The sequence below is a fragment of the Hyaena hyaena genome, unplaced genomic scaffold (assembly GCF_003009895.1).
Source record: "Hyaena hyaena isolate Hyena2069 unplaced genomic scaffold, ASM300989v1 scaffold_640, whole genome shotgun sequence".
In the NCBI taxonomy this organism is placed as follows: Eukaryota; Metazoa; Chordata; class Mammalia; order Carnivora; family Hyaenidae; genus Hyaena; species Hyaena hyaena.
Window position 1 is genome coordinate 466442 of NW_024081274.1, and position 16714 is coordinate 483155.

At 40.0% G+C, this 16714-nt stretch overlaps 1 protein-coding gene across 3 annotated transcripts in view; it reads left to right on the forward strand.

The window, feature by feature from the left end:
- Positions 1–16714, forward strand: part of PACRGL (parkin coregulated like) — a 40431-nt gene that overhangs the window by 8071 nt on the left and 15646 nt on the right. The window contains exons 1-3 of one of the 3 annotated variants that reach the window (XM_039216596.1): positions 10269–10393; positions 14795–14862; positions 14986–15140. In XM_039216596.1, coding sequence (XP_039072527.1) covers positions 14811–14862; positions 14986–15140 — 207 coding nt within the window. In that variant the 5' untranslated portion in view covers positions 10269–10393; positions 14795–14810. Of the gene's footprint in view, positions 1–10268; positions 10394–10716; positions 10838–14794; positions 14863–14985; positions 15141–16714 lie in introns of those variants that run through there. The other 2 variants (XM_039216597.1, XM_039216598.1) reach the window with 2 other exon arrangements.

Below are 16714 nucleotides of genomic sequence, written 5' to 3' on the forward strand. Positions count from 1 at the left end.
TGGAAAATAGTATCCAATGTGTATACATTGGTTTCCTTCATTGTTATCCCAAAGAAGGGCATGAGTTCATCACTCTCAAGAGAAAGAAGCCTCAGAGATTCTTATTCATAGATAAGAATGGGATGGGGTTGTGGGCTGGGGGAATTCTAGTTTCCCAACATACTTCAAAAGTTTGGCTCCTGGCACCTTAGATATCTTAAGCATAGACCACACCACTGGGAAGTGCAGGGGGGAAGCTCAGGGGTTGGAGGCCATCCCCACTAGGCTGTTATGGGGGCCTTGGTTGTAAAACGTGATCTTCCCCAGCTAATCTCCAAAAATACCAACAATTTACGTCAGATGCTGTTACATTTAACAATGAATCTTGCCTCTTCTCTTTGGAGAAGCACTCTGTTGAACGTTAATACTTTCTCCCCCTATTGCTTAAGTGTGGTTTTAAGATCCATGAATACCTTGCTCAACATTTGTGGTTTGAAATATTCCTTAGTCTCAGCTTTTAGGGATGAAACCCGGGGTTCTTTGGATTACTTCATTATGGATAGTCCCAAGATCTTCTCCACTTATATTATCACAGATCTGATCCATTTTATTTAAAATTTTTTAATGTTTGTTTTTGAGAGAGACCAAGTGCCAGTGGGGGAGACACAGGATCCAAAGCAGGCTCCAGGCTCTGAGCTGTCAGCACAGAGCCTGATACAGGGCTCAAACTCACTAACCTCGAGATCACGACCTGAGCCGAAGTCAGAGGCTTAACCGACTGATCCATTATAAATTCAGAATTTAGCCTCTGAAAGTTCTTAAAAATAACACGATATTGTTCATGTCTTTGTGAGATTCCTAACTGTAGCCCTACCTTATAACCAAGGCATCACTGAAAGACTATTATGGATCATGCTTGAAGGTTTGATACAGGTTGGAACAGTCCAGTGTTAAATAGAATCCCCAAACCCAAACAGTGCTAAAATTCAAACCCTGGGCCCCCAAGCAAATTTTTCTTAGATGGACCATTTTTCTTTACTTTGAGGTAAAAACTCTTCAGCAGAAAAACAATCTCCTTTGACATTTGTAAGAGATCTTGGGTGCATGAATCATGAAAATGCAAATGATCTATTATATGCCGTCGAAAACAATTTTTCAAAGCAGCTCGGCAGATGTATTATGTCATACGCATTCCCCTCCACTTATTATTTGGCTAAGATAAACATTCCCAGTCAATGCTGATTGCATTTAGCCTGATCATATTCTTTGTACATGTTTCAATGCTGATCCTATTTCCTGCTTTTAACCGTGCAAATACATGACAATAAAGAAAATAATTTTGTTAGCAATTGAATTACAAAATGTGTTCAGTTCTCCATTAATAAAACCCCTATCTTGTTCAACATCCTCAGTAAATAGCCTTTATATTTTTCCTCTCTTCAGTGTGCCAGCTGACAATAGAAAACATTAACTGGGTCTGAAGACCGCAAAGCAAAAGACATAGTTAGTCAGCGCCATCTAGTGGGTAATACAAAGTTTGACCAAAGTTTTTGGATCTTGCTTTTTCTCTAACATAAATAGAACGGCCCCTACTGGGTCGTATTATATACTCCCACGGCAGTAAAATAAGGACTTTCCTCATAGACTCGCATATGAAGAATTAAATTTGTACCTGCCTCACTGGTATCTAGTATGCCAGCTGACCTGCCATCTTATTCCTGTGAACCTGCAGATCTCAAATTTCTCTTCAAAGGACAATAAAGAACTAGAGGAAAATTTTAGTGAACTACCAAAGATTTTTGTTTGTTTTGTTTTTTGCTTGTTTTTTTATTTGGTTTTTTTTTATTCAAGCTTCTTTTTCTTATTATTAACCATATTTTGTTGTCTTTCCAGGTGTCTTCTTGGGTGGTGCCAAGACTCCTTCACTGCCATAACTTCTAGCTGACAGGTGATCCTTTCTTCTCAAGGAGGTTCATATATGTTGTTCATCTATGTTGGACTGGCTGCCTCTGCTATTGGTAACTGTTGTGTATAAATACCCCAAATGACCAATGTTGCCCCATAGACAAGGACATTTCTATGCACCTGTTCAGGAGGAGGAAGTTACAGAAGAGAAGACCTTCACTCTCAGCAACCTTAAAGATTTAAGGGTCAAAATTGTTCAGGGAGAATGGTGTGGGAAAGAAACACAGGGGAAATGGCAGATAAAATTAAATTTCTTTAAAACTTGCAGCCCATTAACAAATATTTGAGGCAGGCAGAGTTTAACATTTCTCCAGGAACCCCTACTGTCCTACTGTTAATGCTTTGCTAGAGGGAAAAGCAGCCTTGGCTTGACAATAGCAGTAATCTGTGAGTCTTTCTTTTTTTTTTTTTTTTTTTGGCGTAGGAAAATCCCTTTGGAAACTTCCCTTTGACTTTACCCTCCCCCCCAACTCCCAAGTACATAATCAGTCTTTCCTCACTATCCTGGGGTAGCTCTGCCTGCCCAGGGATCCTGTCCTCATGATTCCAAAAATCACCTTTTTGCACCCAAGACTTCTCAAGAGTTATTTCTTGGCCCTCAGCTCCGGACCCCCACCATCACTTAAAAACCCCATCAGTTACTACTCTCCTACTCTTCCTATCCACTACCAAGCATATTCTGAGTGCAATGAAGTTTTATTACTCAGGAATAAATAATATATCAAAGTCAAATTAAAAATGGATTTTAAATTAAAAAACATAAGTAGAGAAAATAAGTAGATAAAATGGCATTTTATATAATATTTTAAAATATTTTGATTCTTTTAAAAATTGAATATAACCCCTAGTATCACATACATTCAATTTAAATGTATTACTACACTATTCAAATCCCAACACTATTAAATCAGGTAAGACTATGTGGAGCAAACAGTGAAAGCAAAAATTGGCACTTATCTGATAATATTCCCAGTGAAGACAATTAATCAAGAATGTTTCATTCTAGGGGTGCCCTGGGTGTCTCAGTTGGTTAAGCATCTGACTCTTGGTTTTGGCTCAGGTCATGATCTCACAGTTCGTGAGGTGAAGCCCTGCATCTGGCTCTGCACTGACAGTGTGGAGCCTGCTTGGGATTCACTCCCTCTTTCTGTCTCTATCCCCCTGTTTTTGCTCGCTCTCTCTCTCTCTCTCTCTCTCAAAATAAATAAATTTTAAAAAAGAAAAGACTATTTCATTCTAACTGTATTTGGCCATAGTCAGAAAGTCTATAGACATCATTGAGGAAGCTAACTTGGTCACTTACCCTCACTCTGCTCTTTGGAACTATTCAATATATTCCCCGTGTTGATCTCTTTATTTACACCAATGTGGGAGCTGGAGACCAAATTCAGACAGTGCCCTTGAACAGAGAAGAAGTATCTTAGAAATTCTAGGGTCAGGAGTTAGAGGTTGGGATCACAGATTAACTTTTTGTAGAGCTCTGATTCTGCTTTTCAAGGCTGCTCTGTTAGGCAACTGGAATTTACTCCACAGCATGAAGAAATTTGGTGTATTTTTTTCCAGAAAACAGAGCTGATAAGATATATTACTATAAAGATGGTCCCCAGCTTAAAATGGTTTGACTTAAAATTGGCCAATGCAGTTTTGGAGGTTAGCAAGTCTAAAATCTGCAAGGTAAGCTGGAGACCCAGGAGAGAGTTGATGTGGCAATTCCAGTTTGAAGCCTGTCTACTGCAGAATTTCCTTTTGCTTGGAGAAGATGGTTCATTTATTTTACTTGGGCCATCAACTGATCAGACAAAGCCCACCCACATCACAGAAAGCAATCTGCTTTATCCGAAGTCCACCAATGAATGTTAATCTCATTCAAAACACCCTTACTGAAACATCCAGAATACTGTGTAACTGCATATTCAGGAATTGTGGCCCAGGCAACTTGATGCATAAAATGTCCTATCACATTAGGTAAAGTGTGCAGCAGGGACAAGGAAGGATATGGGAGAATTTGGGAGCAGCTTTAAAACCTGCTTCTCACCCACCTCAATACAATGATTATATCAGAGGTTCTATGTAGCCTCTCTATTTGCTACTGACACTCGAGCAACATTGGATCTGCTGGATAATACGGCCCAAGTAGTGGGACAGCTTACACGGCAGCCTGGACCTGTTGCAGAGACTTCTCTTGTTCTGGGTCCCACTCAAACCTAGCAGCTTTTCAGGAAACCCAGTGAATGAGCCAGAGTAACACACCCAGATGATAAATTTGGTTCCACAGAATCCCAGTAGGCATTGTGCCTCTTTTTTGGTTATAGGAAGGGTCAGATGCAACAATATATCTTGACATGATCTACTTTACTGGACTTCTGGAAATTTCAGAGGTAGAGGCAAATGACTTAGCAATAAGTCTAGAGTAGTTGCTACTTTTTGTTCACTAGGTCCAATCAGTATATTGATTATCAGTGTAATAGACCAGTATGATATCTTAAGGGAGGGAAACGTCCTTGATCTGTGATCATGATCCTTGCAGATTGAATTATACCCTGATGTAGGACAGTGAAGGTATATTGCTCGACTTGCCAAATGAAAGCAAACTATTTCTGGTGGGCCTTATGGACAAGTATGGAGAAAAGGGCATTTGTCAGATCAATAGCTGCATACTATTGATCCCTTATTGATTCAACACATAAACTTAAGGGAGATAAAATTCAACTCTTAATGACCCTCATGTTCATAAAGCATTCTTTCAGTGTAACCGTTGGCTAAATCCCTATAAAAATATTTTGCATAGTAACTCAATGGAGAATCACATTCTCCCTCATTCTGTTATTATGGTTTTTACAATAATTTAACAGGAAAACTCTTCACTATCAAGAGGTAGTTTCTGCTTCTCCCTCACACATGCTAACCCAGTACTTTTTAAGCTGTAAAGTACATTTCCTCATCTGGGGAACCTTGGTAAAATGCAGAGTCTGATTCTGGAAGCCTACAGTTGGACCTAAGGTTCTGTATCTAACAAGTTCCCAGATGATGATGGTGGTGGTGGTGGTTATGATGGTGATGATATGAGAACCACTCTATGAGAACCAGGACATACAGTTCCTTCCATAAGCCATGGATCAAAAATTAATTCATTTGAAAAAAAAGAAACATAACAAAGAAACAAAATAATTGCATCAGCAAAAGACTGCACCAAGTACTCTTAACTGTTGATGTTATACAGATGAAGTCATGTGAACAGGTTTTCCATTATAACCTGACATCATCACCATGGACACCTGTCAGCATTTACAGGGAGACAAAGTCAGGGCTTTTCCATTTCTCTGAGCCTTGTTGTCAATTACTTTCTGAAGGAGGACTCATTAACCCAAGAGCAGCAGAACAAGATTTAACTTCTGATAGATGTGTGAGAAGCCCATTTCTTCCTTATCTGCCCCTAAACCTCAATTTAATAGGCTATAGTTGAACTAAGTGTGATGGAACACTCTTTAAATAGTGTATTATTCTGATGGAGGTCTCAGAAAAAAACAAATTCTACAAGATATTCCAAAATAAGTTATAAATGAATATAATCGTTTCTATAAAAATAGTATTTCTGGCTACCTCATGGCACCTCCTCCATGCAGACTACCGGGGTATTTTCTATGTAGTGCCTCAGAGAGGTGGATATCATCATAAAAGTACTGATAACAAGAATCAGATTCTTGACTTGGAAGTTTCAAGAGCCAAGTCCAAGGACCAGTCATTATTTGGAAGAGTTGGAAGAATTGCCTATTATTCAGAGTCAAGGTCTAGAGCTGAGTATGAAGACACTGTGTGCCCTGCCTTCTCCACTTTTCATCCTATCCCCAAGGGCAATGTCTCAGAACTAATGTCCCAGTACCTTCTAGGGAGTCCTGAATCTAACAGGGCACAGGATCAGAGGAAATTGGCAGATGGTGTGTCTAGGCAAAGGACTCAAAGACAGTCTGGCTGGTTTCTATGATCTCCAAAGTGTGGAAACTAACACATGAGTATCTCTCACTTAAGAAAAATTGGGGCGTCTGAGTGGCTTAGTAGGTTAAGCGTCTGACTTCAGCTCAAGTCATGATCTCATGATTCGTGAGTTCAAGCCAAGCCCTGCATCAGGCTCTGCACCGACAGCTCAGAGCCTGGAGCCTGCTTTGGAGTCTGTGTCTCCCCTCTCTCTCTCTGCCCCTTTCCAGCTCATGCCCTCTGTTCACCAAAACTGAATAAACATTAAAAAAAATAAGATAGGAAGAATAGAATATTTCCTGGGCATTTAAGAGAAGAGTGGAATTAACTACGAATGAGAACGGGGAATGAGAGAGATGCATAAGCAATCTACATGGATAGAAGATATACGATGGAGGAATAGAAAAGTCAGAGTACTTCTCTGCAGATGGCAACACAGGCAGATGACAACAGGGGACCAGAGGCCTGATCTCTCCAAGCTTCATCTCTCCCTCTCCAAACACATTTCCAAGGAGAACAAGATTAAGTCTCTTCCACTGACAAAAAGGGAATTTGTAAAAGAAATTAAACTCAACTCGGAATCTTAAAGGAAGTTGTTAATTGCACTGGTTCTACTGGGGTTTATCATCAGTTTTCTCTTTACATTGATCTTCGAACATCTAATAGTATGTTCTACATACCACATGCACTTTGTGACCATTTGATACAATCCACGTATTTCCTTGGTTCTATGTTTGTACCACTAAGTGAGGCCACAGCTCTCTCATGGCATTCTCTAATATGATCACCACTAGCTACCTGTAGTTACTGAGGAAATGTGGCTAGTTTGAATTGAGATACACTGTAAATGTAATATACGTACCTGATTTGGAAGATGTACTATGATACAAGAATGTAAAATGTCACATTAATATTTTTTTAATTATTGCACATTGATAACAGTTTGGACGTATTTGTCCATTTTTATAGAAACAAAATATTCATTGATATAAATCTAACCTATTACATAAAATATAATATAAAATGAATAAAATATAAAATCATAAATATAAATTATTACATAAAATGTAATATATAAAGTAGAGCAATTAACTGAATTTCACTTTTTTTTTTTTTTACCTTTTAAACCTGCCTGCTAGGAAATTTAAAATTTCATATGTGACTCACATTGTATTTCTATTGTACAATGCTGACCTACATACAACCTCATTCATGTTGACCTTCCATTTCAACTGAGTAGCTGCTATCATTGCTTAATATTTTCCATATGGAAAAAAAAAAAACTACAGTTAAAATTAATTTTACCATATGGGTACTGCAATGATTATACAATGACGATGTCTAACATCCCCTGACAGTGTGTAGTAGAAATTACATTAAAAAAATGACTTATATCTCATTTCCTGATAATCGGGAATGATAAGTTGGTCTGCAATTTGTACAAAAAGGAACAGATTACAAAAAGTAATTAAGCTCCAGCCAACAATACTTCTGATATTTTCTTTAAAATGCTTGGTGACTAAATGAATATGGCTGAGATGCGCTTCTAAGTGAAATACAAATCAAAACGATGAGAAAATTATTCTGAGTTTTCAGTTTTGATTAGATTTATCTACTTCACAAAGTTATATACCATGCAGTGATATATTAAACATAAGATGATTTGGCAAGGTTTTGTTTAGAAAGGGATATTTTTTAAAGAATAAGGTAGCTGCACAGACAGTACATAATCAAGGGCAGGAAGCACCTGAGATTTTATACCTGTAGTCCTGAAGTTGGCCATTTAGAAAGCAGCTGCGACTTCCATTGAAGGATGTATCCAGTTTCAGGGAAACTCTTAGAGATGGAGCAGAAGAATGCAATCTTCTGATTTCACTCTCCCCAAATTCTACAATTTATTGTCAAGTTACCACATTGGCCAAGCCCAAGTGTAATCCGGAGGGCCTAGAAGCCTTGTTGATGCCAGTCCACGGTGATCCATTTCCCAAAGTATACAGTAAGTGGAAAATGGTGGAGAGTACATCAGTGGGGGAATAGGGGAGATACATGGTACTCACTTCCTTTTTAGAATAATTTGCCATATTGCTAGTCATTAGGTCACCCATTCCCTCCCTCTGTACTCTCTCCAAATAGAGAATTAAACCTTGAAACCAGAAGAGGATTCAGAGACAGAAGTCAGCCATTGGCGTTCTGTCTCTCTCACACAGCATGCTCTCTCTGAAGTACCTTGTTACTGTCTATATACTCCCTATGGCCTCAGTTACTGTTTATATGCTGATTACTATAAAGCCCATAATCCTTGCTTTTCTGTACTGGATGGTTATATCCAACTGTCTTCTGGTCACATTCACTGGGATGTCTCACAGGCTTCTCAAAGTAGTGTATTCAAGAAAGTATCCACCATTTATTGCACGATATTCAGACAAAGTCACAATGCTAGTGAACCTGTGTCTTAATTTTCTAAAACGAAGATACAAATTTACGAGAGGTTGATTTAATTATGATTAGGAAAGGCTCACCCAAGCAATTCTTGTTATTTTAAAAAATTGGAAAAATCCGTGTCATTCTTCATGGTCTTATACTAACACCAAGACACAGCTTGAGAGTTCTGCAACACAGTGTTGTCTATGTAAACTTCAACTGGCTTTCACCTCAACAACTGCACTGGCGAATACTTATCAAGTGTTTCCTGTGTGTTAGGAACTTCACTTGTGCTCTTGCTTACTAAGTCTTACATGAACCTTATTATGATGAGAAAATTAAGGCTTACGGGGGTTAAATGACTTTGCACAAGGTCTTGTAGCTTGTAAGTGATGGAGTTGGGTTTCTAGCGTGGACGGTTTAACTTCAGAACATGTACACTTCACTTCTCTGCAATACTGAATACGAAAATTACTCTTCACTCCAGACAGAGGGACTAAAAGTGCACAAACTAGGTGCTGCTAAGCCTATCAGTGGGGATGCTACGTGGGAGGGAGAGGGCAAGAAGATATTATAAGGCATGGAGAATCTGCAGAAGAGAGTTATGAGCTCGTAAGGTGAACGTAGCTAAGAAGGAGGATATTTTTCTTTCTTTCCTCTTTCTTTCTTTCTTTCTTTCTTTCTTTCTTTCTTTCTTTCTTTCTTTCGTTCGCTCTTTCTTAAAAAACACTACTTAAGGGGCACCTAAGTGACTCAGTTGGTTAATCCTCTGGCTCTTATTTTTGGCTCAGGTCATGATCTCACAGTTGTGAGACAGAGCCTCGAGTGGGGCCTGCTTCAGATTTTCTATCAGCTGGTCCCTTGCCTGCTCTCTCTTTCTCTCAAAATGATTTTTTTTTAAAAAGGCAAAAACCACTACTCTCAAGCACGCATTATGTTAATTGGAAACAGAAAAGGGATGGAGACCGTTTCAGTCACATGGGAAAGATAGGTATACATAATGAATTTTAAAAGTTTAGACTTGTGTGCAAATTTCACAGTACATTGGAGGAGTTAGATTGTTTCATTTATTCAAAGGGTATTTTCTGAGTCCCTGCAACATCGTGCTAGAAGGAAGAGAAATGAAGGGAAAAGGCATAATCACCGTCATAAAGGAAGTCACATCCTGTGGAAGAACCTTCCACAGCAGTAGCTCGGGAAGCGAGAATAGAGCTACAAAGATAGGTAAGGATTATACTGCCTGGAGGGCTCAGACAATGACGACCGTATAATTAGCTATTACCCGAGCAAAAAGTTAAGGCTGTGGATGAAAACGGGAGAAGACGCTAGAAAGGAATGCAGTGGACACGTTTGAAGGGCTTTTTACTATGACAATCCAAATTGCTTTTGGTAGGATCACAGGGGGGCATGTATCTTCCTGCAGCATCGGTTTTATTAAAATACTATGAAGTTTAAAAGCACACGCACTGTATTAAAACATGGATGTATCATGTAGTTGAACGCAATCGCATGTGAATCAAGAAGTTACGGCAGGAAAAGAAATTCCACAGCTGGGCAGGCCGATAGATGTCTTTGGCTCTCTCCCCTGAAGACCCTGCGGCTGGAGTTCAGGATCCTTAGCTCTCAGGCTCTAGGGCAGGTGCAGAAAATATTATTAGTGTTCAAGAAACGTGGTAAGTGGTAAGTACAGGCACTAGGGAGAGATAGATTGTGGTGCAGGGAACCGGGACTCTGTGCTCTCCTCCCCTCCCTGGACCTCTCTGCAGTCCTCAGAGACCCTCCACCGGGTGCCCCTTCGCCGTCACACAGCGCCTCCTTGCCACGACCACCCAGCACCGCCAGGCGCCTCTGCAGCCTTCCTGTAAAGGCTTGGAGGACTCGGCGTGCGTGTGACGTCACTGCGCGGCGCTGCCAGATCCGGGGACCGCGCGAAGCCTCGTTGTCCGCAAACCCCGGGGCCGGTGACGGGAGAAGGCTGGCTGGCCGAGCGGGCGCAGGGCGGAAGTCCCCGGCGGCGTGGCGGCCGCCGTGCGCATCGCCGCGGGACCGAGGCGCGGTAGGATCGGGTACCGGGAGCCGCGGGCCTGCGGCGCGGGGATCGCGCCGTGCCGCCCGCGCTGTCTGGGCTGCAGGCTTCCGGGCTGGCCTGTTGCTAGGGCCGCCGGACTCCGTTGCTAAGGACCTTGGAGCTGCAGCGCGCCGAGAGCGCACCTTTCCTGGGATCCGACTTTGGCTGAGTAGCACTCCTTGGTCGAAACGGAAACCCGGCCTTCTTGCCCCGCTCCCCCCTCCCCACCCTCCCCCACCCCCGCCTCCTTAAAACAACACAACACAACACAACACAACTCTGTTTTTCTTGATTTTTTTTTCCTACACGTCCTGATTTTCTAACTTTAACACCACCCTGTCCCTGAACTGGTCTTAAGTATTTGGAGAGGAAGAGGGTTAGAGAGGAAGAGGGTAGGAAAACAGAAAGCAATTTTTTTTTTAATATTTAAAGGTAATTTTTATTCAGCTTATGTGGGTATTACATGATACAATAAATTACTGTACTTTTTTCACAGAGGAGTTTTAATTCTATAAGTTGTTTACTTTGGGGTAAAGATTTATTAAGTCATGCAAGTGTATATAAGCTTTACTAGAGCATTTTTGATGACAAATCATATAATAAGTTGTATTATTTCTATGATTTTTATTTTCATACAATGAAGGATTTAATTAGAAATCTGTTCATGGACTTTATTTCACTACTGAGGTTATATTACCTACTGGAATGGGGATAAGATATATGAATTTAATTTAATTCTCTGAGCTCTTGATGAAGAGTGCTTTGTGACTTTTACATGACATATATCAGATCAAAATTTACTATTCCCATTCCATTTAGTAAAAGACCCCAAACCCTATGGTCCCTCCGTGCTATTCTGGCTATGGTATGCTATTTTTCTCTTCTCTTTTTCTTTCTTTCTTTCGGAAAGCAAATTTTAAGACCCTTAATATTGGCCCTTTGGATTTATGGTAAAAAGGGATTGAGATAGGTGGATGTTGGGCTCTGTTGCTGCACTCTGGAGTTTGAAGACGGATCATGGCATCTTTAGTGGGGTGCCTATCGCACTTTTGGAACGTTCTGAACGACGGATGCGAGAGTAGGAAAAAACGTGGGCCTCTGTCCGCCGAGAATTTAGTGAGCCGTTTAGGGCAGTGGTCTCAAAGCGTGGTCCAGGAAGAAAGTGCATATAGGGAAGGAAGTAGGCCATGTGAGCGGTCCAAAACCATGAAAACAGTACACTTAGCCAGCATTGACGCAGATGCCTATAGCCCCTTTCAGGTGAGCCGCGGCACCTAAGGAAACCCAAGGGAAAATGAGGCTTCCGCTGTGGGGCCCTGCTTGATTTTCTTGCTCTTTGGTATTATAACATAGTTTAGCTGTTTGGGTCAAGTGGATTCTAGTGTCTATTTAGAATCTTTATATTGTTTTGCAAAAGAATGAGAAGTGACTGCAGTAATATTTGTAGCACAAAATAGCCCTTACCTTTCACTTCCTTCCACCAATATTACCCCTTTACACCCCCCTCCACATGTTATTTAATGAAAAAGAACTCAAAAGAGTTGTTGAGCGTAAGATGAATTAAGCCCTTTTCTTTTACAAACAACTCTTGTTCCAGTTTTCTTGTCAGTGGTATGCTCCCAGAGGGATATCAGTTTTAAAAATTGAGCAGACTTAATTTGTAAGGTATAGGTGGATACTTTTAATAATAAGTGAAAAATAATTGTTTTGGAAAGTCTCTTATATAGGGTGTTTTGAAAGTGAATGTAGAAATGTTTGCATCGTGTGAGTTTTGAAATTACTGCTGAAAATTACATAAGTATATGACACATGAAAACTGCCCTTTATGTGTAAAGCCTTTGGAAGCTCAATTTTCTGCCATGTTTAAAAGGTTGTCAAAATGAAGAGTTTCAGTGGCTCTTTGAACTCCTTCAAAATATAATGCAGCACCTTCTTACTGGTACCATTCAGGAACAACTTTTTCACATAAACGAAGATAGAAATTTAGTCGTTCCAAAAAAAACCTCTATAGATTTGGCAGGTAGTGTTGAAAACTGCATTGTGATTCGATGTGTCCAACTCTGCTCTTTGTATGTTAGTGGGTGGTACCTTTGTGATGCCTCTTTTTCAGCTAAGACAGCTATTACAGTGTATGATCAAAAGAAATATTAATTTATTAGTCTTCATCAACATTAAGAGTAGTTTCTGTAATTATCCCCAATCACAGAGTTGACAAAATAGACATAGACTGATTGATACATACATATATGCATGCATACATACAGAAACTTAGATCAGACAGTTCCCATTAGGAGAGTCTCAAAACAGAGACCTGGTATGATAGTAAGTACTTGTTGAATATTCACTGAAGTGCAGTGTGAGGTCGAAATATTTAAAGCCTGCCTTACCTTACTTTAGAATAGTGTCTGACAAAATTAATGAGCTGTTAATTACCATAGTTCTGGAAAATGCCTTAGGAATGAATGTAAAGTGTGATCTTTTGAAGGAAGTCATCTGCTGGTAATAAGATGAGGAAATTAGGTGAATGTATTCAATCAAGAAAATTGAAATTGAAAATTGTTCTGTTTATGAAATGATCTCACATTTAATTTATCTTTACAAGGCACTTGGATGTGGTCACATCATGTTTGAAATATCTTGGGGCTGATTTAACGTGGAGTTTTGTCCACAGTGGACAAAACTTACAGTGTAGTTGAGGAGTAGTTTGTGTGTGTGTATATGTATATATATGTATATACACACATATTTTAAACTTTGAGAGAGAGCATACATACACACGTGTGTGTGGAAGGGGGAGGGACAGAGAGGGAGAAGGAGAGAGAGAATCCTAAGCAGGCTCTGAGCGAGCAGTCTGATGTGGTGCTTGAACCCAAGAACCATGAAATTATGACCTGAGCCAAAATCAGGAGTCCAACACTTAATTGACTGAACCACCCAGGCACCTGAGGGTAGTTATATATTTAATATTAATTTTAAAGGCTTTGAGTGAGAAATGCTCTAGTGAAACAATTACTAGAATGCTAGGCAGTGAGGGAGTGGAGTAATCAAGTAGAAATAAGAAGGACATAGTGCAGAAATCAAGAGTGCCATGGACATACACATTTGAGAAACAGAGATCAGGAAAGGCCACATGGAATTTGGGATTGGAGCCACACTTAGAAATACTAGCAGGCAGTTGGGTATATGAATCTGGGTGTGTGTGGTGGAGGATTCCTTGGTAGAGATAGGAGTTTACAAATAATCTGTTTGATTAGGCAGAAAATCATCCTGGGAATTAGAGTCCTCCCAGTATCAGAAAAGAGGAAAGTGTGGAAGAAGTGACCAATCGCTGGCTGGTTGAGCAGCTTGATATAATGCCTTCTTTACTCCTCAGTAACAGCGTTTATAGGCTTGTATTATCCTCCCCTTTTGATAGGTCTGGAAATCCAGGCTTGAGGAGATTGAATAATCTACCTAAATTCAGAAACCTGAGGGGCGCCTGGGTGGCTTAGTCGGTTAAGCGTCCGACTTTCGCTGAGGTCATGATCTCGCGGTTCTTGGGTTCGAGCCCCGCGTCGGGCTCTGTGCTGACTGCCAGCTCAGAGCGTGGAGCCTATTTCAGAGTCTGTATCTCCCTCTCTCTCTGACGCTCCCCTGCTCACGCTGTCTCTCTCTCTCTCTCCTAGAAATAAATAAAAAAATAAATTAATTTAAAAAAAAAGAAACCTGGTAATTGGTAGAGATGAGGATGCAGACTAAGATCTGAGCCTAAAGCGGCTTCCGTCTCTTCACACCACATTGATCACATATGTAAGAAGTGAAGGAAAAGAGGATAGCAGTGATCTTAAGCCTTTTAGCCTGAGGGACCAGAAAATTGGTGGTACCTAGAATTAACAAGAGGTCTGTAACTTGAGTGTGATAACCTTAGTTTCGGTTATGTTCAGGTTAAGGAACTTGGGTACATTGAGTAGGAAAGGTCATTATAGCTTAAAAAGTAGGATTTGATATACAGATGTTAGCATTTGGACCTTTGGAAATAGAGACCAGAGAAGATGTGCCAACCACTTACTCCTTTCAGAAATCCAGTCCATGTTTTCTGAATATAGCCAGCGGTTTGAGATTCTGTTGAGATTCTGAAGGCATATTTTGACAGTTTGAATGGGGTGGGGGGAATGTTTATTTTATTTATCTTATTTTCTTACAGATTGTTTTTCATTTGCTGTTATTGATATTGAAGTTGATGTAATTTTGTCTTTTCTCATTGGTCTTTGGGGTATTTTGCTCCAGGCCATACCTTTTTGTGTGTGTGTGTCTTTTACTATATTATCTACTCTGCTTTGTTATGGTCTTTATGTTGTTAATGAATCTCTCATTCCCCAAATTCTGAAGTCAAATTGCATTTGACCTCAGGCGTGAAGGGGAAGCAATGCAGAAATCAGAGAGCCACGGAGGCGTTCAGCTGAGGAACAGAGGGGCAGGTACAGAACATTGCTTTATAAATGCAGGGGTGAATCGGGTGAGTGACACATTCAGTTATACAGATGGAGAATAGTGAGCTTTATGTCTTTCACCTGTTTTGTTGTTGATCTTTTTCCTTCCAGGTAACTGTGATCCACGGACATCCCCCAGCATACAAATAAAACATAGGACTCCGGCTCAACAAAGCAAATCCTCATCCTCAACCGGTTCACCAGAATCCGCAAGAAAACTTCATCCTCGACCAAGTGATAAACTTAACCCTAAGACAATTAACCCGGTAGGTAAGAGAGAGTCAGGAATGCCTTGTAGGCAATTTTTTTGTTTTGTTTTGTTACATTGAGGCTAGTGATGAAGGACACATGGTAATCAGCTGAAGAATGGACATGATGTTGTTGTGAGTGTGGAAAAGAGAAGGTGTCAGGTAGGGAATAACCACTTGTGTTTCCCCGTCCCATTCACGGAGGAGCATTGTAGAGTGTAAAGTGAATTCCATATCAGCTTTATTTTTTATTTTCTTTAGTTCTGCTACTTCCTCATATCAGTGAATAAACTTGTGTTCAGTTGACGTGGGAAGAATCCCATGCTTCCATAGTTGCATAAACGTCTCTATTTTGCAATAATTTATAAATTTGCTCCCCCAAAAATCCTTTTGACTTCCGACAGCAGTTTAACCAGAGTTCACAAATAGGAGATTTATGCACATGAAAGAGAATAATTGTTAAGTGTGTAGGTCACTGAATTATCCAGAAAGTGAGTACACCTGCGCTATAACACCAGGCAGCGTCTGGCCCAATCTTGCATAGGGTACGATGATCCTGATCGCAGACTTTAAAGAGGACTATGAGAATGGCTGAGACGCTGACTCTGATGGCGGGTAAAACACAGCAAAGGATACAATGAGCTGGTCAAGGGCAGGAGATTTTCTGACTTTCCAAGCGAAAAATTGTGTAAACATATGTGTTTCTTTGCTTCTCTCTGTGAACTGCACATTGTCAACGAAGTGGAATTCCCAAAGAATGCCCTCCACTCTCCTTGCTCTTGCTTCTTTTTCCCATGTTTAATTGAGAGAATTCATGGTGACCCTTCTGTCCTCTTCCTCTCTTTGAAGAAAGAACTTTTTAAAGTAGTAATATTTAGTGGCCCTAATCTTAAATTTTATTACAAATTAAGGAAACTTTTGGGAAATAATGATTTGGCCACATTAGACAAGACCATGTCGAAGATCTGTAAAAACTACCAACCTAGTCTAAGTCAGTTAGAAGTCAGGGGAGAGGTCACCATTGGGGAAAAGAGTAGTCAGGGATTAGGAAGAGGCATGGCAGAGGTCCCTAGGGTGCTGATAACACTCAGGGTTTCACACCTCAGCGTTGTTACCTGTTTTGGAGAATTCACTGGTTTATATACCTACAACGTATGCACTTTAATGTGTGTAAATTTTGAGTATTTCAGTAGAATCAAAAATTACATGTTTTAAAACTCAGCATAATAAAATATATTTAATAATGTTGATTATTTCATAGTTGAAATATACTGTGTGATGCTACTGTTAAAAACTGAAGGGACTATCGTTTCTTTTCATGGTAATGGAATTTTGGTAAAATTTGGTAAAGACTTATAAAATGAACTCATTGGTAGAAAAAAAAATTGATAATGTGGTACTTGGAAGATAAAGCTGTGATTATCTCTAAAATGAGTTAAAACCAAAAGGAAAAGAATTGCTTAGAATTTCAATCAGAAATTTTGTCTTGGTGGTGGTTCCAAATCCCTTGGAAGTTTAGGGATTATTTTACATGATCCCTTGGAAATTTAGGGATTATTTTACATGATCTGTAGGTCCAAAAAGTAAAATCA